The following is a 26,303-nucleotide window of genomic DNA, read 5'->3' as shown; positions in this document are numbered from 1 at the left end:
TAACTACTTCCTACAAGACAATCTTGTTTCTGAATTTAAAACATACAACTCTACATTGGCAAAAACATTTAAATGTTACTTCGAACTTAATACAATTTATAGGTTTAGAAAACAAAATGTTTAGTTTTACATAGAAAAATAACATAGTAAATACTCTGGTACAGATAGCCCTACGCCATGGCACTGTGATAATGAACGAAAGTTAACCCCTCCTGAAATAAGAACTGCAATAATAACCTGCGGAGTAAGGTGACTGCTACTCCTCCAGCATCTCGGCGTCACCGTGTTGAGGCCATCTCTTCATTTGGTCAGCTGAACTGGATGAACGCTGGGGACCCTCTACAGAACTATCAAGTTTCTCTACGTCATAGCGATCCTTACGCTTGCATTTCACCACTCTATAAGGGCCTAGGTATTTAGGTTTCAGCTTCAACCCTGGACCGAACTGTGTTCTTTTAATCGCCACTAAATCACCTTCCTTATACTTTGAACTTTCCTTCCTCTTTCTATCATATTGTTTTTTATTTTCCTCTTGTATCTTTAGAATCTGTTCTTTGGCTTGCTGCCTTATCTTCTCTCTATTTTCATCATATTGTAGTGTATTTTCTTCCTGTAATAGTTGTAGAATTTCCAAATCTTCCTTACCCTTCATTTTACTCCCATCAGTAGTTCAAATGGTGTTGTGTTTATGCTTCTCTGGAAAGTAGAGTTGAGTGCCCTCTGCACTTTGCTTACATGCTTGTACCATACTGCAGGATTCTCCAAACATAGTTTTGTTAAAACTGGAATAAGTATTCGATGTACTCTCTCCACTTGGCCATTACCACGTGGCACACCAGTAGTAATCTTTACATGAGATATCTTTTCTTCTTCACAATAACTCTTAAACTCATTACTTGTAAATGCCGTTCCCCGGTCTGTTATGAACCGCCGGGGGTTCCCAAATATTTGCTGATGAATCTGAATTTTCCTTAATGTCTCTGATGATGAAGTAGTTTTCGTGGGAAACAGCCATACGAACTTCGTAAACCCATCTATCACCGTGAGTATGTAGTTGTATTGCTTTCTTGTCTCTGTAAGTGGACCAATATGGTCTAAATGCAGGGTATCAAATGGAACACCTTCTTTCTCTATCGGATTCAAGAATCCTTCCTGTTTTCCTTCCTTCCTTGTTGCTAGTAGGCAAGGAATGCAACTCAATAAAAAATCCTGCATCTTCTTGTCCACATCTCTAATGTAATATTCCTTATTCAGTAACTCTTTCATCTTAGACTTTCCAAAGTGACCTTTGCTGTGTACTCTGTTAATAATTTCTTTCTCCAAACTTCTTGGCACTACAAACAGCTTCTGCTCAGTCTTATACAACACACCATTTTCTAACCAATAATCGTCGTATGGACTTCCTCCTCTCAAAATTTCCTTTATGGCTTTTATGCCATCATCTTGATCTTGTGCTTGGCGTAAACTCTCCTGCAGAGTAGTAACCACTGCCACTGTTGGTATGCGGCTCAAAGCATCTGCATGCTGCATCCTGGAGCCCGCTCTGTGCTCCACTTCGAAATCATATTCACTGAGCATGAGGACCCACCTGGCTACCTTGGCTGACAAGTCTTTCTTCTTAAGTGTTAATTCAAAAGCCTTACAGTCTGTGACTATTTTAAATGGAATACCATAAAGGTAGTGCCTGAACTTCCTGATACCTTCTATGATGGCTAGTGCTTCCAATTCGTAGCTTGAGTACCGGCTCTGAATGTCAGTTGTCTTCTTACTCATGTAATGTACTGGGTGTAAGCCTGACCCTGGATGGTGTTGCATGAGTATTGCAGCCAATGCTACACCTGAGGCATCGGTGTGCAATTCAGTCTTCAACTTCGGATTGAAAATCTTCAGAACAGGTCCGCTAGCCAATTTATTCTTCAGTGTCTCAAAAGCTTTTCTTTCCTTATCCTCAAATATGAACTCTGTATTCTTCTTTAATAAATCAGTCAATGGCTTCGCCACAGAAGCATAATTTTCAATGTACTTCCTGAAATAGCTTGTCAATCCAACAAAACTGTGCAAGTGCTTGAGGGTTCTTGGCTCAGGGTACCTTATGACTGCATCCACCTTATCTGTACTCGGCCGTACTTCTCCATCCTTCACCCTGTGGCCCAAGTACTCAACTTCACGCTGCAGTAGGTTCGCCTTTTTCCAATTAATCTCCAAGCCATAATGTGCTGCGACTTCTAGCACTTGCTTCAACCTCGATACAGCCTGAACTTCATCCAAGGCTGGAATTATAATGTCATCGATAAATATGATTAACACTCCTTGGGAAATCAAATTTCTAAAGATTATACTCACAAATCTCATAAAAGTCTTGGGACAGGTGGACAAACCAAACGGGGCACGGAGAAATTCAAACTGCCCGTGGTGAGTGACAAATGATGTGTACTTAATAGACTCCTCGCTGACCTTCAAATGAAAGAACCCACTTTTCAAATCAAGTACACTGAATACCTTAGCTTCCTGCAATTTGTCAATCAGATCATGGATTACGGGAAGTGGAAATTCATCCTTAACTATTTTCTTGTTGACCTGCCTATAGTCCACACAGACCCTAGTCGAACCATCTTTCTTCTTTACTAGCACTAAAGGACTGGAGTAATCTGAGAAACTCACCCTCACGATGCCTTTATCAAGCCATTCCTCGATTTGATCTTCCACTACCTGTTGCTCCATAAGTGACAGTCGTCTGGGTCGCTGTCGCACTGGGATGTCATCCTTCAATACAATTTGAAGTTGGATCGGGGCCTCTTCCTTATACAATGGCTTATACTCCTCAACACATTGCATAACCTCACTCCTTACTGCTGGATCTTGAATGTGATCAACATTGACTGCTACACATCCTGGAAAACAATCAATTTGACCAACCCATTCACAACAACCAATGGGAAAAAACCTAATACCCCCTTCATTCATTACCACAGTAACACGACCCAGGAACTCTTGACCTATTATTACGTCGTAGGGCATCACCTCTGGTGGAACTAAATGAAAAACTACACCATTAAAACACTGATTATCAATCTCAAGTCCAACAGAGACGCTGCCCCTGATTGTATTTCACTACGGCCTAATCCAGACATCGTTAACGTTTCACTCGCCACTTCGGCGTTCAACATAGGTAAATACAACAAAGATAATAGGTTCACATCACTACCTGAATCTACGAGAGCATTTAAAACTGTATTATTAATTTTAATGTCTTTTACCGGCTTCCGAACACATTTGTTTACATGCGTGATGTTAACGTTTCGATCTTCGTAACTCGTAGCTGTCACATTTACAGTGTTGACATCTGTCAATGTCAGTGACGTTTCATTGTCTATGACCGCGCGGACAGTCTCGTTTCCGCTTACTTCGTTCACCGTTCCGAACATAGCCGCGGGTCGCTTGGGTCCCAACTTTCCGGCCTCCCCGGAACCGGAAGCCCGCCTCCTCGGCCGCCGTGAGCGCCGCTGCCGCCTGCGCCCGCCATCTTGGCGCCTGAATGACCCGATGCCGATGCTGTAGCCGTAGATCTCATCGGATTTACGGAACACTGGTTACGAATGTGACCGAACTGATTACACCCAAAACACTTCAATCCGTTTTTACACACACCCGCTTCATGTCCCATGTCACCACAGCTATAGCACCGCCTCGCCGATCCCGATGCTGCCGAGGACGCCTCCGCCGACCTCGCATGACCTTTTAACCTCTCGGTTCTCTTTTCTCGCTCCCTGGTTTTGGACTTCATTTTCTCATAGAAAGCCAGCTTTTCCTTCAATGCTGGAAACGTGGTCACGCCGTACAGAATCACCTTATTGCTCTCGTAATCGTCGATGCCATCCACGATGTACTGTATCGCGATGTAGTCGGAAATTTCGCACGCCGCGCTAGCTCTTTCATATGCAACATGTACTGATAATACGTCTCGCCTTTTAATTTCTTGCGTGCCGCCATTAGCTCGTGCATTTCCTTGACGTTCGCGGTGTCTGGAAATTCCTTCACAAGCGCAGCCTTGAGATCGCCGTAGGTTTTGAATGCCTTCTCGGTTTTAACCATAGCTCAGCCGTCCCGGTGAGTGACCGGCGAGCTACGATCAAAGTTTGTTGCGGCGTCCACTGAAATATCTCAGCGTTATCCTCGATGTCTTGAGCCCACTTACTCGACGAGTAAGATTTGTCGTCTCCGCTGAACTTCTCGATGAGCCCCTCTGTGAGCCCGAACGCCACCGGCGCCGCTGCAGTCGTAATCGTCGTTGATTTCGATTCCATCGTGCTCCGTAACTTCGTAATTCAAATTTAATGGCCGCCGCGTCGCGCCGGCCGGTGCGTCGTAGAAAACTTCGTGGAAATTCGTCGTTGATCGATCCCGGACGAGCCCCCAAAATCTGTAGCTCTCTTCGTGCTGGGGATCGATGACTTTGAAATAAAATCCCGTTTTAAACACTTATTACAACTTTTATTTCAACAACTTTGGCTCGTTCGTTACCCTCAGTACCGCGTGGTTGCCTCTAACACCGTTCATCCAGTCCCTCTCTCTCACTCCTTCGCTCACTCGCTCACGCCTCCCTCATATTCTGTCACGTTCCATTCCACTCGACATTCATTCCCACATGCATATCAGTGTTTTTCCTTTTCTATCTTTATTTATGGACGCCCCAGCTCTTATCGTTATTCTGTTGTTATTTCTGAAGTGGGTAGTTTTCATATTATGCTTTAATTGTGGTTGGTTGGGGATATAGCGGGTATTTGTAGTTTGAGTCATATTAGTGGGTATGGTCATGAAATGATGGTGAGATTCTAATGTTATTTATTTTGGTTATTACTCAGCTGTACGGTCTACGTACATTGACCTTACTGCCATACCGCTGACAACGCGAATCGACAAGTTCACCTGCCGCGACTAATATTTCTATATACTTAGTGTGCAACTTACCAACACGTTGAACAGACATACATGTAGAAATCACCAACCTTTTACAGTGTACGATACTAGTAAATAAACAAATTGGGTTACTACTTGAAGTGTTTTACATGTTGGACACACTCACTAACTAACACGCAACAATTATAGTGTACAGTGCAGGAACTAAACTGTCCCGTACATTAAATGGTCCTTCGAGTTTTTTAACTGTTAGGTGTGATTGTATCTCTTGAAACGACAGCGAATCGGCTTGGCTGGCCTTCCACAAGCGGATCTCACCAGTCAAGTTGAGAAGGCGCGCATATTCGTGGAAAGAGTACAAGAGCTCTAACAAGCAACGAAGGGTGATTCTTGGAAACTTTTTCCTGGATCAAGTGGATAAACAAGACTCAACTACGTCAACAAGCCAACTACTACTGCGGCTACAACTAGTACTACCACGAAACTTAAGGTACGTGACTATTGGACTTACTTACCCTAAGTACAACTTAAAACTACTAACTTACAATGGCACTACTTACTAAACAAGTCGGCATCTTTGAAGACATCAAAACGTTGTGCACCAACTACAAAAAGGACAGCATAACAAGGAAAAACGTTGAGTACCTAGAGAAACGTTTGAAGAACTTAGAGGAGCTATGGGGTGTCTTTGAAAAGCAGCATAAAATACTGGTGGAGACCACTGAACATAAAAACATCGGATACTTTAACAATGATGTTTACACGAAAACAAAGACTATGTACGAGTCAACTAAAAGGCATATTCTGGATCTAATGGCTTCTCAAAACAAACAACCAAAACAAGACCTAAACTTTGATCTCTCTGGGCTAATAGATGAAGAAACTGAGGACGGCGTTAAGAAGCTCATCACTCAGCAAGAACGCAATTTCAAGGCTTTAACTAAAGCAATGTCGAAGATAGACATCGACTTCATAACCGAAAATTGGGAGTTCGAAGAACATCTAGCAACATTAAAAGCAAAGTGGCAATCAATCGACAAGATACACTGGGAACTTGATGATGAGCTGAAGGGGTCCAGTCTGAATGAAGATTACAATGAGAAGTACGAAACCATTGAACAAAAGTACGACAACTTGAAAAGGGACCTAAACAGCAAGATTTGGTCAAAAATCCATTTACAAAAATCGACACCTAAAATTGAAATCCCGGAATTTACCGGCAAATATGTTCAATGGATAACTTTCAAGGACATTTTCCTTGAAACGATACACAACAATCCGAGTATTCCCAAAGCGCAGAAGATGCAACACCTAAAGACAAAACTAAAAGGTGAAGCAGAACGTCTCGTACAGCATCTGTCAATCAGTGCAGATAACTATGTTTCCTGTTGGGAAATACTATCTCATCGCTATGACAACCGCCGACTTCAGTTCACCTCGTTCATGAGCACTATGCAGCACTTACCTACTATTCAGCAACCCAACGCCAACAACCTGAAAAGGATGCATGACGTAATAACCGAGTGCCTAAATGGTCTCGGGAACATGGGAGTTGAAGTGAGCAGTTGGGGCCCGATGATTGTTTACATGATGTCACAAAAATTGGATCCCACAACACTTAACGAGTATACCAAGGAAACGCAAAATAATAGGGAATTGCCCGACCTAGACGAGTTCCTTAAGTTCCTGGAGCTCAGCTTCCTCGCGCACGAAACGGCAAAGAGCTGTTTAAAGGACTCGGGTGAGAACAAAACACCTCCTAGACCAATGAATAAGAGCTGGAACCATAACTACAGGTTCAAAAGCAACTTTAAGAAGCCAGAAGAGCAAACGAAAGTGGGACACTCCAAAATATTTCATGCATCGTTCGGAAAATGCCCTCTCTGCAATAACGATCACGTGCTGATGCAATGTGATAAGTTTATTAACATGGATATTTTGCAACGGAATAAAACAGTAGCGAAATTAAAACTTTGCAAAAATTGTTTGTACAGCCATGGCAACAATAATTGCAACTCAAGAAAAACGTGTCGCGAATGTAACTCAAAACATCATACATTACTGCATACAAAACCCTCTGACTCTGAACCGACTGCAGAAAGGAGGGATGACTCAACTAACTCACGTCCGTCAACATCAACACAACCAGCAGCTCACCACGTGACAACCGAATATACTGAAATCTTACTGACTACAGTCCTGGTCAAAGTTAAATCAGCTGATGGAACTTACGTAACACTACGGGGTCTCCTAGATCAGGGATCTCAGATAAACTTAATAACAGAGAATGCCGCTCAACTATTGCGCTTACCTCGTAAAAAACTGGACGCAGCTGTGACCGGAATAGGTTCTACGTCACGAACTTGTAGAGGGCTCCTACATCTCGAATGTCAATCGATACATTCCAGCTATAAATTCAACGTGCAAGCATTGATTCTGCCAAACTTAACAAATAAGCTGCCTAGCTGTAGCTTCCAGAGTGCTGGCTGGACGCATCTTCAGAATTTAAAGCTGGCCGATCCTAACTACAATGTGTCAAGCTCAATAGATCTACTACTTGGAGCTGACGTTTACGCAGACATTGTTCTAGACGGAGTTCTGAAAGGCGATCAGCAATCACCTATCGCTCAGCAAACTCAGTTGGGATGGATTCTGTGTGGGAAACTCAAAACCTTTAACTGTCACTTTACTTCATTCGATACAACGAATCTAACGAAGTACTGGGAGAGCGAAGACATTGCTCCAAGTGTGGAAGACATACAGCGAAGCGATCAATGTGAACTTTACTACCAAGAAACGACCAAACGAGGCTCAGATGGCAAATACATAGTAAAAATGCCTATGAACCATAACTATGACAAAGATCTTGGAAGTTCGAAATCAGCTGCTATAGCGCAATTCTTACAACAAGAAAAAAGATTATGTAAAAACGAAAAACTATCAACAATGTACAAAAACTTTATTCGCGAGTACTTAGAATTGCAACATATGAAGCCTGCGGGTCAAATTACATCCAACCAACTTGAATGTTATTTACCTCACCACGGTGTTCTAAGGGAACAATCAACAACTACAAAACTAAGGGTGGTTTTTAACGCGGCACAAAAAACTTCTACTGGCAAAAGTTTGAACAGCCTCATGGAAAAAGGGCCTAACCTACAAAGGGATATTCAAACCCTTATCATGAAATGGCGAACCTATAAATACGTAATAACTGCTGATATCGAGAAAATGTTTAGATGCATCTGGATATCCGAGGACCAACAGCATCTCCTGAAAATCATATGGAGAAACTCCCCGGATGAGCAACTGCAAGAATATGCCTTAAGGACTGTAACATACGGTACAAAATGCGCGCCATGGTTAGCCATGCGAACTTTAAAACAATTGGCTATCGACGACGGTCACTTATATCCTGACGCAGCAAAAATACTGAAAAACGAGTTCTATGTCGATGACCTAGTTAGCGGCAGCAACTCTCTTGAAACGGCTAGGCAATTACGGAATGACCTTATACAATTATTACAGCGAGGAGGTATGAACCTAAGGAAGTGGTCCAGCAATTGTACCAAATTACTTGAACATCTTAGAGAAGATCAAATCTCTAAAAGCAACTTTGATTTTAAACAAGAAGACTGCATGAAAACACTTGGTCTTGGCTGGAACCCGACATCGGATACATTTACGTTCAACTGGAACCTGGAAAAATACTCGAAAAAAGTACTGACTAAGCGAGCCCTGCTGTCTCAGATTTCACAATTATACGACCCACTTGGTTGGGTTTCACCGATCACTATACGAGCCAAGCTAATTTTTCAAAGTGTCTGGATGCAAAACTTAACCTGGGATGAACCGGTACCCAGTGGCATACAAGAAGAGTGGCTGAAACTGAAAGATCAACTGGATGAATTGAAAACAATAACAATAAATCGCTGGATTGGAACCATCCACAACAAAATTGAACTATTTGCATTTTGCGACGCGAGCGAGAAAGCGTATTCATGCGTCATCTATACGCGAGCGCTCAATGAAACCGGAGAACCAAAGTTAAGCCTGCTTGCTGCAAAGACTAGGGTTGCCCCGCTCGCAAATAAACTATCTTTGCCAAGACTTGAGCTCAGCGGGGCACTACTTCTATCACAACTAGTAAGCAAAGTCATCGAGTCGCTAACAGAGCACACCATAACTACATGGGCTTGGTGCGATTCAAAAGTGGTGCTGGCTTGGTTGCAAGGAGCGACATCCAAATGGGAAAAGTATGTGGAAAACCGAGTCATCAAGATCAAACAAGTGGTACCAGCATCCAATTGGTTTTACATCGAATCAAAAAACAACCCTGCAGATTGTGCAACCAGAGGGTTATATCCAAAACAATTGGTGAATTTCCACTTATGGTGGAATGGACCTGCAACTCTGAGAACGTTTCCAGACAAACCCGAAGAGCAACCTAGTTGTCTACTTACAACTACGATGGAACAAAAGAGCACTGCGCCAACCCTAAGCCAACCAGAAAATATAATAATCAACTTAATAAATAATTACAGCAATTTAAACTGGGTGACGCGTATTATAGCTTGGATTGTGCGATTCCGAACAAATTCACTTTGTAAAGCAAAACAAGTGAAGAAATTTGACGCCGGTCGACAGAAACAACACATTGACCTAACGCTTACGGCCAATGAACTTAATTGCGCTACGAACATAATAACAAGAAACGTTCAACGATTAGAATTTTGCAGCGAATATGATCTACTACTAAAAAATGAACATGTTCCCACTAAAAGCAAAATTTGCAAATTATCGCCTTACCTAGACAAGGAGGGTATCTTACGTGTCGGAGGGCGTCTAAACAAAACTAACTTACCGCCGGGTATGAAAAACCCCGCAATTCTACCGAGAAAGCATAGACTTACTGAACTACTGATAAGCCAAGCACATATCGCAACTTTGCACGGTGGTGCCCGGTTGACGCTCGCCTACATCCGTCAACATTATTGGATAGTAGGAGGAAACAGAGCAGTTAAAACTCAGTTGCGACAGTGCATACGGTGCCATCGATTCAAACCTACGGAAAACTATCAGTTCATGGCTGACCTGCCCCCACAGCGTGTGACACCGTCCCGCCCATTTACTCACACCGGGGTGGATTTCACGGGTCACGTAGACGTCAAATTGAACAAAGGACGAGGCGTTAAGACATCCAAAGGATACATCGCAATCTTCGTTTGTTTATCAACAAAGGCAGTTCACATCGAGCTGGTTTCAGACTTGAGCACTGAAACTTTTATGGGTGCTTTCCAGAGGATGTGCTCAAGACGTGGAACACCAAGTCATGTTTATTCAGACTGTGGAACAAACTTCATTGGAGCCTCAAAATTGCTGAACAGTGAGTTCGAAACGTTCAGTATGGAATTGTCCTCTGAGTTCTTTAACGAAATAGGCAGAATGAAAGTGGAGTGGCACTTCAACGCCCCTGCGTGGCCAACAGCGGGAGGACTCTGGGAGGCGGCGGTGCGCTCTATGAAACATCACTTACGTCGAGTTTTAGGCGAGCAGAAACTCACCTATGAAGAATTTTCGACCTTACTGGCAAAAATAGAAGCATGCATGAATTCCAGACCATTTTGCCCCCTCACAGAAGACCCCGACGAATACTACAACTGCCTAACGCCTGGACATTTTCTGACGGGTAGTCCAACTATGACTCTTCCGCTAGCCAGCTATGAAGATGACCGAAACCTAGATCTACGAAAAAGGTGGCAGTTAACTGAAAACATGTTCCACCAGTTCTGGAAGCGCTGGTCCTCCGATTACTTAACAACGCTACAGGCGCGCAGTAAATGGTTGAAACCTACGCCTAACATTAAACCAGATGATGTTGTATTGATAAAGGAAAACAACCTCCCACCTGGGAAGTGGGCCCTAGGACGCATAATTGAAGTGCATCCCGGCAGCGACGGATATGTTCGAGTAGCAACTATAAAAACGCAAGGTGGCACATTGAAGCGCCCTATTACAAAATTGTCACCGTTGCCAATTGAAACCCGACACTAACTTAATGAATAAATACAAACAACAAGTCACTGAACACTCACTTGCTTATTGAAACCGCGACATAATACGCTAAAATAAATCGGAAAGGAAACAGTCTTAAGGTCACCATGTTCACCACACTACCACTCGTCTACTTGATGAGCTGCATACAAGCCAGTGTCATCCCACAAGAATCGTCAGGTGTTCAAATAACAACTTTAGGAAGTGATCGCCCTATATACTACGACACTATTGGGAAAGTACAGCTGATTCACGACGAATGGAGATTGCTGATGTACTACAACTTATCTACCTACTGGAGCGGAGTTCAAAAGTTCGAAAATTATTTACAAGACATTGCGGCTCTCTGCAACAAGTTGGACCCAAGATTTTGTCAAACTACGATTCGTCAACTTTCGCACGAAATGGACATTCTGCACTATTACAACGAGGTACTACTGGCACCACATAAACACTTGTCGTGTCGCAGCAAACGAGGCCTGATCGATGGAATGGGATATGTGGCAAACAGTCTCTTCGGGATTCTGGACCAGAGATTTGCAGACGAATATCATAAAGATATTCAGAATGTGCAGCAGAATGAAGATTACATTTTACGACTTGTAAAGAACCAGACCTCTATAGTTGAAATTGAAAACGATATCTTGAAGAAAAACGAAGACAACATCAATCGGCAGTTTACATTAATCAACAATTTTATGAACGAAACTGACATAAGATTAGCAAAGATTGAATCAGGGATAGAGATAGCCATGGCGACGAGCTTTCTCACCTCGACAGCGCTAGCTGCACATTTATTGTTGGAAAACTTGAAAACCATTCAAGAAACCTTTTTCAACACGTTCTTGGACGTCTATAAAGGACGCATGGATGTTCACTTAATAACTCCAGTCAACTTAATTCAACAGCTGACGATTATCTCAGGCAAGCTACCGAAAACTTTAACCTTACCGATAGACAACATACAAGAAGACACAAAAGATATATACAATTTAATTTACGTGAAGGCACGTGTAACAGATACCTACTTCTTGTACGAGCTGCATATTCCACTGGCAAGCGACGAGGATTTTACTGTATACCAGATTATTCCACTGCCCATGAAAAACCCACAAAAACAAGACGAAACGACAGTTATTTCTGTGTCGTTCAAGTACATCGCAGCAAATCTGGAGAAAAATACTTACATCAGACTTAACGAAAATGAACTAAACCGCTGCATCCAGAGGCGACCCGAAAATTTCGTCTGCATTAGAAACTTGCCTATTTTTAGTTTACAAACTGCCTGGATCGAATTACACAACACGAACACATGGCTAGTGACATGTTGCAACTCCTGCACAATACGTACTGTATGCCACGATAACGTCAGATCGCACGTCATCAATACGTCATCTATAGTGTCGCTGAAGCAAGGATGTCTGCTGCAAACAAAGGAGTTGAAAATTCACTCCCACAACAATTACGACAGCAACGCTAAATTGGATTACGACATCCAGGTCCCTACCTTGGACAAAACCATAAACAGCATCGTAGATACTCATACAACACCTCTGCTGCAAGTAAAGCCCAACAAAGACATCGCTGTCGTCGAAGAAAGACTGCGGTACTTGAAAAGTATTGAACAGCTACCAACCACAATAACAACACACGATATACATCAGTATGTCATTTCCTACGTACTACTGACTGTAATCGGAGTAGCAATAATTGCATGGTTGGCTAAAAGGCGCGGTTATTGTACGAAGAAAACAGATGATGTGACTCATCATACTCGACACAGTACCGACGTCGAAATGCAGTCCAAGAAGCCGCCTGCGAAGAAGGCACGAGATGGGGCCAATCGGATGGCGAGCGGCAACCCTCTACCTACAAGGCGTACTTTGGATTCCAACCCCGACATTGAATTTAAGTTTTAAGAATCTAAATATTTTGATGTTTATTGACTTTTATTGTTTTTTACTTTTTAATGTGTTTTACTTTTACTATTTTTACTATGGGTTACTTTATATACTTTAAATGTTTTGACTTTTTACATTTTATACTTTGATAATTTCTTGCTTTGTACTGGTGATTCTTACATGGTCATGGTCTCCTCATCCTTTGCTTGGGTTAGGAGCATGTACGGTCTACGTACATTGACCTTACTGCCATACCGCTGACAACGCGAATCGACAAGTTCACCTGCCGCGACTAATATTTCTATATACTTAGTGTGCAACTTACCAACACGTTGAACAGACATACATGTAGAAATCACCAACCTTTTACAGTGTACGATACTAGTAAATAAACAAATTGGGTTACTACTTGAAGTGTTTTACATGTTGGACACACTCACTAACTAACACGCAACAATTATAGTGTACAGTGCAGGAACTAAACTGTCCCGTACACAGCTGTACTTTAGGTGTTGAAACTACTTTATGCACCTAGTTAATAACTAGCCATCACCTTAACATATAAATAGGTTAACTGACACTGAAATGTTTTATCAAATCATACAGACTTTCTGAAAGTAACGCTCTCAAACAATATTTTCATTTTATAATAGCACAAGTATAGACAGTAATACGATATTTTAATAATTTTGTGGCCAAATTTAGAATATCCTTAAACGTTAAGGACTTATATTGCGTTATTATTATAACAGAACACAGAAATTATACAAGTAAAATAACAAAATGGTTATTGAAGCAAAAGAAAAATATAAGCAAGGAAACGAGAAGAGATATTTTCTTTAATACAACGTTTAAGGCCTCTCTTTAAATCCCCTACACTTCCTGTCTATCGTTCTAATTAATTTTGGTGGAGAATTTTTTCTCGGATTACCCTCTTTTGTACAATTTTATTCAATTTCTACCTTACCGACATTTTTTCTTTCGACAACTTCCGGTTTTATTATTTTTTATTTTACCGAAAAAAGTATCACTAATTAACAGGTAATTCAATTTTCTCTTCCGAATTTTTTTTATTGTTGTAAACATAAAATATTACACTTTTTTATTGGGCAATTAGTATGAGGTTGAATTTTCAGATTGTATACAAATTATAGAGAGGGTACATTATATCTAAATTGTATTTTTAGTAGGGTGCTTTTTCGCTCTAAATATTTTTTTGTAGTTACATTGTATGGAAAAAAGGCTTCAAAGTATTGATTTATTTCAAACAAAAAAACAGCTTGACAAATTACTTTTGCCTATTCCTATTATATTCATTTTCATATTGCAATTTTTACTTATTATTACACTTCAGGCGCAACAGAACATTAAAACAAAACTACTTGAAAGGCAAATATTTTCAGTTTCCGAACTAAAGCGGTTAAATAAGAACAACAGTTAGTTAACTGTTAAACGGTGCAAGTTTAACACGTGAAGAAATATTATGATTTAACATGTAAAACGTAGTTACTTTAACTTTATGAATTGGTTAGCTGAACTGTATCATAGTTAACGAGCTACGCACACTGCAAACTTTTATTCGGCTGATAGTATGACAGGTATAAAACCGGCCAAGTGCGAGTCGGACTCACGCACGAAGGGTTAAGTACCAGAGCAAAAAAATCACGTTTGTTGTATGGGAGCCCCCCAAAATATGTATTTATTTTATTATAATTTTCAGTAATTGTTGTTATAGCGGCAACAAAAATGCATCATCTGTGAAAATTTCAGCTCTAACTATCACAGTTCATGAGATACAGCTTGGTGACAGACGGACGGACGGACGGACAGAGGAGCGAAAACAATAGGGATTTTACCCTTTGGGTACGGAACCCTAAAAACTGTTTTTAATTCCGATGCGAAATGTATGTAGAAACGTAGGTTTTGTAACACAAACCCATTTCATCAATTATGTTTGCGGAAATCGTCGGAGTTTCACAAACAACCCGACGGGCCCAATATGTGACCCGTGATGGACAAAAAAAACGGACTGTATGCCTATGGTGGCACAAGGGATGGGAAGAGGCGACTTAAATTGATTGGTTTTTAATTATGTAACAGAATACCTATGTATGTGATTCTGTGGATTCCTTCAACAGTCAATGGATTGGTAAGTTTGTGATTGTGTGTGCGTACGTTGGTACATTCTTCACGTGCAAATGGCAGTACCCTACAGCTGCCTGAATCAGAAGAAATATAGAACTATAGGCAGAAGAAATATGGGTGCGTAAAACCCTCAGGGAGTGGACGATACCGCTTGCGGTAGCCAGTCACCAATTGTTTAGACATCATTATCCCGTATTTACTAACATAACACAGTTCCTAGTAATAATTATGCCAAAACCTCTCCGTAATTAACTGCCCTAGCCCATTGTTGTTACTTCTCAATCATCAGTCTGACAACTAGGCTGATTTTTCTGACGAAAGACGTCAAACGTCACCCGCTGCCTCTTAAGACTTGCGTCAAACCGCGATGCGTGAGCGATGGCGGTATGATATCAACGCAAACAGCGTCAAATTGCGGCGTCACCCGTCAAATAAAGCGGCCGGATGTCACACGCTGTCACATTTACATGTAATTGGGTTACATGCCCGGTGGGTTACAATTCATACCCTAGTATTGTCTAGTTGATTTTTAATAGGATATTTAAATCCCCGGTAACGTCATTGAAAGATCCAAAATAAGCCAAACTTACTTATGTAAGGTTTATTACATATGTGGTTATTTATCACAAAAGACTACACTACATTATACCTACATACTCACGCAAGAAGAACTTATGAAGTATCAAATTCCAATTCACCTTACATGGTCATACCAAAAAGTATAGATTCATAGTACAACTTATACTCAGGCATGATTGCTATATCTATTTAAGATTTCCTAAGTTACACAAAATAGCCTATATTTCTTTTCTAATATTATAAAGAGGAAAACTTTGTTTGTTTGGTTGTAATGAATAGGCTCAAAAACTACTGGCGCGTTTTTAAAAATTCTTTCACCATTCGAAAGCTACATTATCCACGAGTAACATAGGCTATATTTTATCCCGGTACGGGCAGTAGTTATCACGGGACGCGGGTAAAACCGCGGGAAAACGGCTAGTATGTAAATATACATGTAGTTTATTTTAAAATATAATTTACAGATTTTGAGGTAAATAAAAATTAATAATTTTAAAAAAGCCTACATCGAAATAATTACTTAGCGTAATTTAATTTGGCACAAAAATTACACGAACATTGACACTCAAATCTCCAAAAGCAAGTAAAAGCTGACTTCCCATCAAAGAAGTTTCTAACTTAACATCTTGACACAACTACTAAATAATTAAAATACTCCATTCCATAAAAGGATTAAATTAAAACAAAGACAATTCCTCATATACAGGCTGCTCCTTTTGTACAAGTCATAAAACAACTAAGTTTACAGGAAGGAGAACCAATAAAACACTTAAAAAAGTAAAACACAGATGTAGAATGTAAGGAATGGGTATGACGTCAGAGGTTTGTGTTTGTGAACAACCTGTTCGATTCAGGGTTGACAAATGAACTGTAGAGTTTAGAATATTGGTTTGTATAGATGAGATCAGATTACTAAACCAAAAACTTATGAACCGATTGCTCAGTAGGTACTATTCAATTTTATATTTTTGAATAATAAAAATGAGAACTATTTTATATTTTTAAAGGTATTTGATATTTTTTTTATTAAATATTTAAAAATATATCTACGAAATATGTAGTAATGAATTTGTAAATGCAAACTAAAACTGACACCTGGAAGTCAATTTGCGTGAAAATAACAAACGTAGGTATATTATTAAATATCTTAAAGTATTAACTAGTGTTTAGGACAACAATGACGGACCAAAAACAAGTTATTAACTTACTTAAATAACTACACAAATCCGTCAAATCCCAACTGATTCGAAATTAACTTTTTACTCACTACAAAAACGAGCTACATAACATACCTACCTAATTTAGTCTTTCATGTTTCACTACAATAAAATAGACAAGTCAAAACCACAGATTTATGAACTTATAGAAGAGACAAAAAGGTAATTGTAGATTGACTGAGAGCGGAAAAGAAGTTAGATTGATGTCGTAATGTAAAAAGTTTTTATTGAATTTCCAACCCTATTACTTGAGAGATGGGGTGTAATTTTGTTTTTGATTTATAAAGTCGACTATAGAGCTATATTTTTTTACGGGGATGACACCATAGTAGTAATTTTGATACGAAAAAATCCTATTAAAATTATGGAAATTCGCGACTTAACTTCGTATTTATTTCAATACATACACATTCTAGTTAATGCCTTATCTCTTTTGAATAATTATTAAAAAGATAAAGAACACATGGCCACATCATTTTTCCTTCATACAAAAATACATTTCCTCCACCTATTTATAGAACTAAAATCAAAAACAGAAGCACTTCCAGTATCTTAGGTCAGTGTGTGTTTTTGTACGTCAATCTGTAAGGTCATTGCCTCGCGTTGAATCGCCTTTGAAATTCTATCACACAGTAGCTTTGAAATCCATGTTATCTGTAGCTATTAATGTTTTACTAATTCGTTATTAGTTGGTTTAATAATAGATTTAAATGTTCCGTTTGTCTGTCAGTTAATGATATTGAAATCTGTCTTATTTTGTTTAAAATAGGTTGATAAGGATATAGTAAAAGACTAACTTAATGGCCTGGAATAACGACATGACAGACCAAGGTATTCAAAAAATGAATAAATAACAATTTTGATGTATAACTTATTCTTGTTTTTTTACCCCTTATTTATATTGTAGTTTACATTATTTACACAAAGCATAAGTAATGCGGTTACTTAATTACACAAACAACATACGTTGGGGTGAATAGATAGCCGTGATAGACACGTCACGCTTTCAAATTAAACTGTTAGTCATTCGGGATATTGGGGAAACTCACTGCTTTATACGAGGAGAAAGGCCCTACATCTGCTATTGTAATTGTGTCCAAAATGGTTTCGAACTGACATCGTTATGTCTGTCGATCCTGGAGACGTTTGAACGGGACTATTACTGAGTACCCGCTGAATTTTTGACCGTTTTGTACTCGCACTTAGCCAATTTTCATTATCATCATAATCTTCTTCCTACCCTGTTCCCAAGTCATTTGGAGTCGGCGCAACATGTCTTTTTCTTCCATTCCTCTCTGTCAGACGTCATACTTACATCCACTCCCTTTTGCTTTATGACCTCTTTCAGGCAATCAATCCATCCTTCCACATTCATACTTAGCACGCTCTTTGTAGTTCATGAGATACAGCCTGGTGACAGACGGACAGAGGAGCGAAAACAATAGGGTCCCGTCTTGCCCTTTGGGTACGGAACCCTAAAAATTGACATGAGTCTAATAGCTAGACAAATAAACATTGTTTCTTGAGACTGATGAATCTATCATTACCTGCACTATTATTACTGTAATAATAAAGATACACTTAAAGCTGTTATACACGATACATAGTAGTTTTTATGTTAGCTATAAAAACACCATAATACGCGTAGTTATCGCTCACTGCAGAAGCAAGCATAAAACGATGGAATTTAATAGCCGTTATCATAATAATGTTATGGTCTTTTAAAACACTATTAAATGATGTAGAATATTAAAACGTAGCTGTGAACATATAGACGTTAAAATACAGTTCTGGTAGAGAAAACCATATTATTCATAGGCAATATAATACTAAAATTTCAATTAACTTAATTGAAATTATAAATAAACTAATTAACCAAAACAAAGTCTACTAATTTTTAATCCCAATGACATTATGCAAATCTAAACCACGCACTAAGTAGACACGAAATAACCCGAACGCAGCCGAAGTTGACCGAACGCTTGTAAAATCAGTCGTAACCCGTTCACCGCGCACGGGGTAAATATGAGCAGTGTCAACAAGCCGGGCACAGCTGATTGATTACAACGGACCGCGTAATTAAGGTCACTTGTTTGTTGAACGGACGGCCAGAATTGGCCCATCCGCATTGGAGGGTTATCGCGACTTTTCTGATGGAGAGGAAGAAATTATGAGTTCCGTGTTGTTTTGGATCGTTTAATGTTTACTTTCACTTCTGGCACGAGCTTACATGTACACATTTTGAATTGTTTTTTTCTATGGCATGAAGTTCTGAATCCTCCATATGACTTTTTAAATTGCTATGAGAAATGGTGCTTGAAAATGAAAGCTCTTTATGAAAATAATTTGATTTACACGCCAACTTTTTATCGAACAGTCTAATTGTTTGTAAAGGCTCCTAACTAGTTTTAAGCATTTGTTTTTTGTATTCAAAAAGTATGATTAAATAGCTAGACAAGTAATATTTTAGTCGAGTTTTGCTAGCCATTATTAATTTATTTTGTCTTGCTAAGAATATTTTCTTTGTTAGGCTTAAGTACACCTTTCTAGTTTTTAAACAAAACTTATTGCTATAAATAATGTTTCAAGACATAGTAATTTTGGGTTTTGTTTTAATACAATTAAAATATAGTTTATGCTTTTCTTATCAAGCTTTTCATTAATTATATCGTATAAGATTATACTAGCACAAACATGACATAAAAAATTCCATCATCGTATCAGAAATTAGCAATACGCAAATGACAATACAATATTTATGCATTACAAACACAGATTACGTCTTCAAAACACCACTTTGTAAAACAAAATGCAATCATTACAAAAATTCAATGTCAAACACAGAATCCCAGATTTCGTCAAACAAAAATACATACATACATACAAAATTCTTCGAGTAACCCTTTCGTTGCTACCACCGGGTCAATTGGACCGAGCGATGTGGACGCAGCTTATATTTGCACATAAAACCTTTGGTTATGCGACCGTTTGATTTTGTAGGCGATCCCTAAATTCCCCAGGCGTATTATTCCTCTATAGATGTATTTTTTATGGTATTCAGTGCTGTGAAGGTTGATAGAAACGCTTGACGTTTTTATAGTTGCTGAAAATGTTGTTTGGAGATATAAGTTGATAAATGGTCAAATGTATGTCGAGCTCGTGGCTAAGTCAAAGCCGCGCGGATCGATCGATCATAAGGTTAAGCAACGCTTGGCGCGGTCGGTCCGTGGATGGGTGACCATCTTGTCATAATGAGTTCTTCCGTGTTTCGGATGGCACGATAAACTGTAGGTCCCGGCTGCCATTTAAACATCTTTGGTAGTCGTTACGGGTAGTCAGAAGCCAGAAAGTCTGACAACCAGTCTTACCAAGGGGTATCGGGTTGCCCAGGTAACTGGGTTGAGGAGGTCAGATAGGCAGTCGCTCCTTGTAAAACACTGGTACTCAGCTGCATCCGGTTAGACTGGAAGCCGACCCCAACATAGTTGGGAAAAGGCTAGGCAGATGATGATGATGTATGTCGTGTTTTAGGGTTCATTTTAAGAAGCTATTATTTTTATTGTAAATGTATGTATCTACCAAACCACGGGGCAAAAACGTCCCAGGCTTTTGAAAGGTGAAAGGCGAACGTGGGGCCGAAGCCAGCGCTGAAGCCCTTTTGAGCCAACTTTAGTGAAATGATTATTGCCTAAAAAATAACGAACAGACAATACAGCCTTCTTTGTTGACATACGAGAAGCAATTTGTCATATACCAAGCAAAACGGAAAGTAGGTAGATTGTTCAAACGCAAAACCCGACATTACTTTAGACAACTAAATGAACTCCCATTGTCTAGCTTAAAACGCCATCTTTTCTGAATAAGCAATTAATGTGAGCTGCAGCAATTTATAGCTATGTTCAGTTTGAATGTCTGCTAATTAACGATAGTGACCTGCAGTGGTTGCGTCCGTTTATGTTTGGAATGTTCGAATGTGTCTTTTAGTCTTTCTCTGTAGATACGTCATGTGAAGGGTTTCGCGGTCTGTCTGTGAGACGATGAGTGGATTAGTTTTAATGGAGTTTAAACAGCCTTTGTGTATATTTTGTTCTGGGTATCACGGTTTCCTCTATATTTTTTGAGTTAGAATCTGTTAATGGGATCCCATATAGATCGATGGCAACTCTAGGAAATTGCAGACACAAGCTTGACTTTTTACTGAACATCTTTTCAGCAGTATTAATATGTATGCCTAGGGCATACGGAATGTGCTACTGTCGCATTTAAGGTACTATTAAGTTCAGGGATAAAAGGCCTAAAAATACATTAAAATTATTATGACATATTACGACAGCCTAAAACGAGGCTATTTCCTAACAAAAAAAGACATCATTATTTGTCCTACTTATCCCGCCATTTTTATATCAACGTTTTAACCTAGGCTTTTCAACTTTGTCAATATAAAGGCTAACCCAAATAGCTATATTGTTATTTTATATGCATACGTAGTATCATCATCCTCCGAGCCTTTTCCCAATCATGTTGGGGTCGGCTTCCAGTCTAACCGGATTCAGCTGAGTACCAGTGCTTTACAAGAAGCGACTGCCTATCTGACCTCCTCAACCCAGTTACCCGGGCAACCCGATACCCCTTGGTTAGACTGGTGTCAGACTTACTGGCTTCTGACTACCCGTAACGACTGCCAAGGATGTTCAATGACAGCCGGGACCTACAGTTTAACGTGCCATCCGAAACACAGTCAATGGTGTCTAAGATATACTTAGAAAGTACATACAAACTTAGAAAAGTTGCATTGGTACTTGCCTGACCTGGGCCTGCAGTCTCGACAAAGATAGCGATCGCTTAACGACAAAATTCGGTCGATAAGTCCTAACGATCCGATCGTAACGATTTTTGGTAGTCTCTACTGCCAAAACTATCGAGTGTCATCGCAAAGTTACCGAATATTTTCGGTAAGATAACGATTTATCGTTATGTCATAGAATTTCCTTGCGACAGTTTTTGACAGCCCGCTAAGTGATAGCTACTATCGATATCGTTCCTATATTTGTTTATTTTACGTCAGAAAATATTAAATAAATAGTAATTTAATAAATAATGGCTTCTGAATATTTAGCATGGGACTTAGTTGTGCTCGAGCACAGACGCGATGTGCTTATGGGTCGACAAATAGCACGAAACAAGCGAAACGATGAAAATCCCTTGGATTTGGAGGATGGCCAATTTCTTCAAATGTATAGAATTTCAAAGGAAATGTTTCACAGGCTACTAAGTGAACTGCGTCCATCTCTCCAAAGACGACGGCCTTACGGACTTTCTGTGGAGTCCCAAGTAAGTGTCTTTGCGACCTACCGTGCATAAATAATATTTCTATAATATATTTTTTCTTATAACTAAGGTTGAACTTTTTTTAAATTTTCTTCTTATTAGATACTGACGGCACTCCGATTTTACGCATGTGGGTGCTACCAACAACCTGTTGGCTTGCAGTGGGGTTGTAGCATGAGCCAAAAATCTGTTAGCCGAGTCATCCGGGCTGTAACTTCGGCAATAAATGAAAACTTTTAAGAAAATATATTAAATTTCCAATGACTCAAGGAGAACGCCATGCGGCAAAACAGAAATTTAGAAATGCCCCACAGCCATTCCCAGGGTAATTGGAGCCATTGATTGCACCCATATAAAAATTTTAGCTCCTAAGACCAATGAGGAGTCTTATGTGAGTGGTCACCATGAGGGCCATTCATTAAATGTGCAAGCTGTAAGTTGACCTTCAGTTCTATAATATCTAAAAATATTGTTTGAAAAATATGTACTTACATATTTAATATATTACAGGTGTGTGACCCTGATCTTATTATTTTAAATATTAATGCTCGATGGCCAGGAGCGAGACATGATGCTCACATATGGGCAAATTCACCGGTGCGCTCAACAATGAAGCGACATTTTGAAAATGGGGACCGCCGTGCTTGGCTGCTTGGTAAATAAATGAACATTATAAATCTGCCTCGAAGAGGTTGCCCATTCGACTTCTGAAATTACTTTGTATTTTTAATCTTTTAGGTGATGATGGATATCCTCTGGAACCGTGGTTAATGACTCCCATAAAACATCAACAGCCTGGCACACCGGAATATAAATATACCGAAGCACACTGCTCAGCTAGGAACATCATAGAAAGATGCTTCGGTGTGCTAAAATCTGTGTTTAGATGTCTATCACACCAACGCCAGTTAATGTACGAACCCTATATGGCTGGCCTAATAATTAACGCATGTGCAGTGCTCCACAATATGCGGATAACATATAAATTACCGGAACCAGAGTCCACCACATCCATGCAGCTGGTGGATAATAGTAGATTCCATGATGATATGTTAGAAGTTACAGGTAACTTATGAACTGATTTTTTATTTTACTATGTATGTATACCTAACACCAATACATTTTATTTTTGTTATGCAGGTTCTGGGCGAGCTGTTGCAGAGCGCATAAGAAGAAGGCTAATTAACACTAGTTTCACATAATTATTATACTTTTTTCATTTATGTACTGTTTCAAATAAAAAACATTTTATATCATTTATTATTTTTATTTATGTAATTATTTATTGCGTCAGCTATTTTGTTTCCGACTTTTACCAATTGCAGCGTCGCCTCGGCTTGTACCTTGGCTGCCTCAGCCTGCATCTTGGCAGCATCTGCTTGCGCTTGAGCAGCAGTTGCCAGCATCTAAAAAACGTTGGATTTACTGAATGTGTCTTAATGTTCTCTAGCATGCTAGTGTGTATAATAATTAAGAGGAAATTTACACTATAACACACCTTCATTGTAGCAGCATTTGCTTCTGCAACTGCTAGAAATTCTCGTCGAGCTGCACTATATTGCTCAGAAACACTTTGGCGAGGATTCAGATCTGAAAATACCCAAAATTATTGGTATTGTAGGAATTATTGGCTGACCCACCTGCAGAACTAATGTTTTATTATAAATAAAATTTAAGCTTACTCCTCTTTCTTCTGGGTCTCTGTCGCAGTGGTGGTGTTGATGATGCAACAGTTTCTGTCCTTCTGCCACGTACTGCTGGAATTATCAATTATAACACATTAAATAAAAATCAATGAAAATAAACATAGGTGAGCAAAATAACTGCAACTTACTCATTTGTAGTACTGGCGACTGAGGGGCATCTTGCACTTGTTCTTGGATGGGTGGTGGTGAAGAACCAGCCGTTGCTCTGCTGTCATTGATTGCTAAAATATTTTGTTAATTAATATTTTGGTAACATTAGTGTACAGATGTATACACATAATAAAATATATTATAGCAGTAACCAACTAGTTACTAAAACTCCAACTTACTTGTTTCAGTCGGTAACAATTCCACAAAATCTCTAGCTGTAATAAAATAAATAGTAACATTAAAATTAAAATAATTATATTTTGAATTGAGTACCTATTAATTTAAAACTTACCCTGAGAATGAGGTAAGGTGAGAACCTCAGAGATTACCACCCCAGCCTCCATCTCATGTTGTAATAACTGTAAATAACAATAAAAGTATTTTTAGTGTTATCAACATTCAAAGATTGAGAATATTAAATTGTATTGAATACAATAATCACAACTTACATCTTCCTCTGGCATAGCGTCCGGGCAGTCTGTCCCAAAGGAATAATCTGCCCCAACTATTGAAATTATCCGGCTCTCGGCCTCGGTCAGGGAGCAGTGCTGACGCCTCGGTTGCCGGTACGTTTTGTTCTTTTTAATTTTGCCGCCTTACTGCAAGCGCGGCTTTTAAGTCTCTCCAAACCTACAATTAGAATAATTAACTCAAGTAAATAATAAAAACTGACGTGGCATGTACATGCTTATAATTAAAACCAATTCAATCTTTGAAAAAGACTTACCGTCATCCACTGCTCTGGTGTCTTTCTAGACCCGTTAGGGAGATTATTGAGCTCCTCGGCAACCTCCCTCCAGCCCGTTTCGAAATTTTCCCGGCCCTGCAAGCCGGTAAATTTCCGCGTGTGCAAATATGGACGCGCTTCTAATATTGATAGTAGTGCATCAATTTGAGCGGGTGTAACACGAGGGCTACGCAGACGCTTACGCCTGAAACATTAAAGTAGTCATTATGTAAACACAGAATACTTCGGATGTATACAAAGTATTCAATTTAGTAAGTACCAAGAATAGGAATAAAAAATTCTCGTTGTAGATGTACTTACCTGACGCTCAAGCTGCTGGCACCCGGCAGGCCTGCGCCTGTTTCAATGACTTCACCGTCCATGAATAGTAATGAATACACCGTTCTCCTTTATTATTATTATAAATCAAACCAATGTTCAAGTGCACAAACAAACTTGACATTGACAGTTTGTTTATGTTCTATGTCTGTATTGCAAGTACGCAAACTATTAAGATCTTTAATATGTGTTTTCTTAAAAAACGGTATGTTTTACTTACACGGTTCGATGCAAAAAGTTTTAATATGATAAGGTTCATCTATTTTCTTTATAATTGTCAAAGGAAACAAAATTGGTTGTGCAAATCTTGTCTACCATTTCTCCCTATAATACAAGGATTTTTTTTACATGCAACATTTTAATACAAATTCACCGCACTATGAATACGGTTTTCGCTATCGTACCGACACGAATATGTCATGATAATTAGCGATGTTGCCCGCTATCTCGGCTGTCGAGACTTGCGTTTATCGTTACTGTCGTTATGGCAAGCGAATATTTTCGTTAATATTTAGCGACTGTCAGTTTGCGATCGAATCGCTATCTTATGTCGAGACTGCAGGCCCTGGGATCGAACCCGCGCCCTCATACTTGAGAGGTTGGTCCTTTACCCACTAGGCCACCACGACTTTTTCATATGCATACGTAGTAATAAAACAAAATTTATCGCCTAGCTTGTATAGGCTGGCTATTAATGGTCGTTTCACACCTCTGCTACAAAAATGAACGTAAAATTGTATTGGCATAATGGAGGAATATTTTGATAGTAAGTAATAGGTATGTGTTACCTATTTACCTCATTTTATGAGAAAAGGTGATGTCTGTAAGCGGTTTTTGGTATATTTTTAGGTTTACGACACATTCACCTTCCTTTAAGTTGTTTTTTTTAGTGCGTCCACATCCTTTATCCAAAATTGAATTTTATGTAAACAAATTATAGCTATCCTGCCTGTTCTCGATGTGCTTGATTCTTAAATATATAGTACGTCTTTCTGTGAGGTCTTCGTAGTCAACGGCTGTAACGATTAAGATGACACTAAGCATGTTGACAGATTGAAATCTTTTATCAAAACCTGGTAACAATCTGTTCTTAATTATGAACCAGCTATTTTGCTAACCATGGCGTTTTATTAGTAAGTTCTGTTCAGTAACGTAGTTCAGTTCAGTAAAGTAAAGCAGAGACGATATCACTAACATTTCTTCTTGATCTAGTTAGGTAGGTAGTTCCTTCTGGACGCAA

The 26,303-nt window shown here is 39.4% G+C and overlaps 4 protein-coding genes across 5 annotated transcripts in view; 2 read left to right on the top strand and 2 right to left on the bottom strand.

The window, feature by feature from the left end:
* LOC110373547 (uncharacterized) overlaps positions 1 to 26,303 on the top strand; it is a 248,659-nt gene that overhangs the window by 169,596 nt on the left and 52,760 nt on the right. The window lies entirely within an intron of this gene.
* LOC135118177 (putative nuclease HARBI1) lies at positions 22,470 to 23,397 on the top strand. The gene is made up of 4 exons (XM_064039430.1): positions 22,470 to 22,574; positions 22,652 to 22,796; positions 22,880 to 23,206; positions 23,282 to 23,397. Exons 2-4 carry the CDS (start codon positions 22,751 to 22,753, stop codon positions 23,341 to 23,343), a joined length of 435 nt encoding a protein of 144 aa, XP_063895500.1. The 5' UTR covers positions 22,470 to 22,574; positions 22,652 to 22,750; the 3' UTR covers positions 23,344 to 23,397.
* Positions 23,388 to 24,540, bottom strand: LOC135118174 (uncharacterized). The gene is made up of 7 exons (XM_064039428.1): positions 24,447 to 24,540; positions 24,290 to 24,356; positions 24,177 to 24,212; positions 23,976 to 24,068; positions 23,824 to 23,898; positions 23,640 to 23,731; positions 23,388 to 23,547 (listed from the first exon to the last, which is right to left on the bottom strand). The coding sequence occupies exons 1-7, from the start codon at positions 24,459 to 24,461 to the stop codon at positions 23,395 to 23,397; spliced, it is 531 nt and encodes a 176-aa protein (XP_063895498.1). The 5' UTR covers positions 24,462 to 24,540; the 3' UTR covers positions 23,388 to 23,394.
* On the bottom strand, positions 24,580 to 25,633 carry LOC135118224 (uncharacterized). Its single transcript, XM_064039535.1, has 3 exons — positions 25,046 to 25,633; positions 24,725 to 24,929; positions 24,580 to 24,627 (listed from the first exon to the last, which is right to left on the bottom strand). Exons 1-3 carry the CDS (start codon positions 25,105 to 25,107, stop codon positions 24,580 to 24,582), a joined length of 315 nt encoding a protein of 104 aa, XP_063895605.1. The 5' UTR covers positions 25,108 to 25,633.

The sequence above is a fragment of the Helicoverpa armigera genome, chromosome 19 (assembly GCF_030705265.1).
Source record: "Helicoverpa armigera isolate CAAS_96S chromosome 19, ASM3070526v1, whole genome shotgun sequence".
In the NCBI taxonomy this organism is placed as follows: domain Eukaryota; kingdom Metazoa; phylum Arthropoda; class Insecta; order Lepidoptera; family Noctuidae; genus Helicoverpa; species Helicoverpa armigera.
This window is presented reverse-complemented; position numbering and strand designations above follow the sequence as displayed.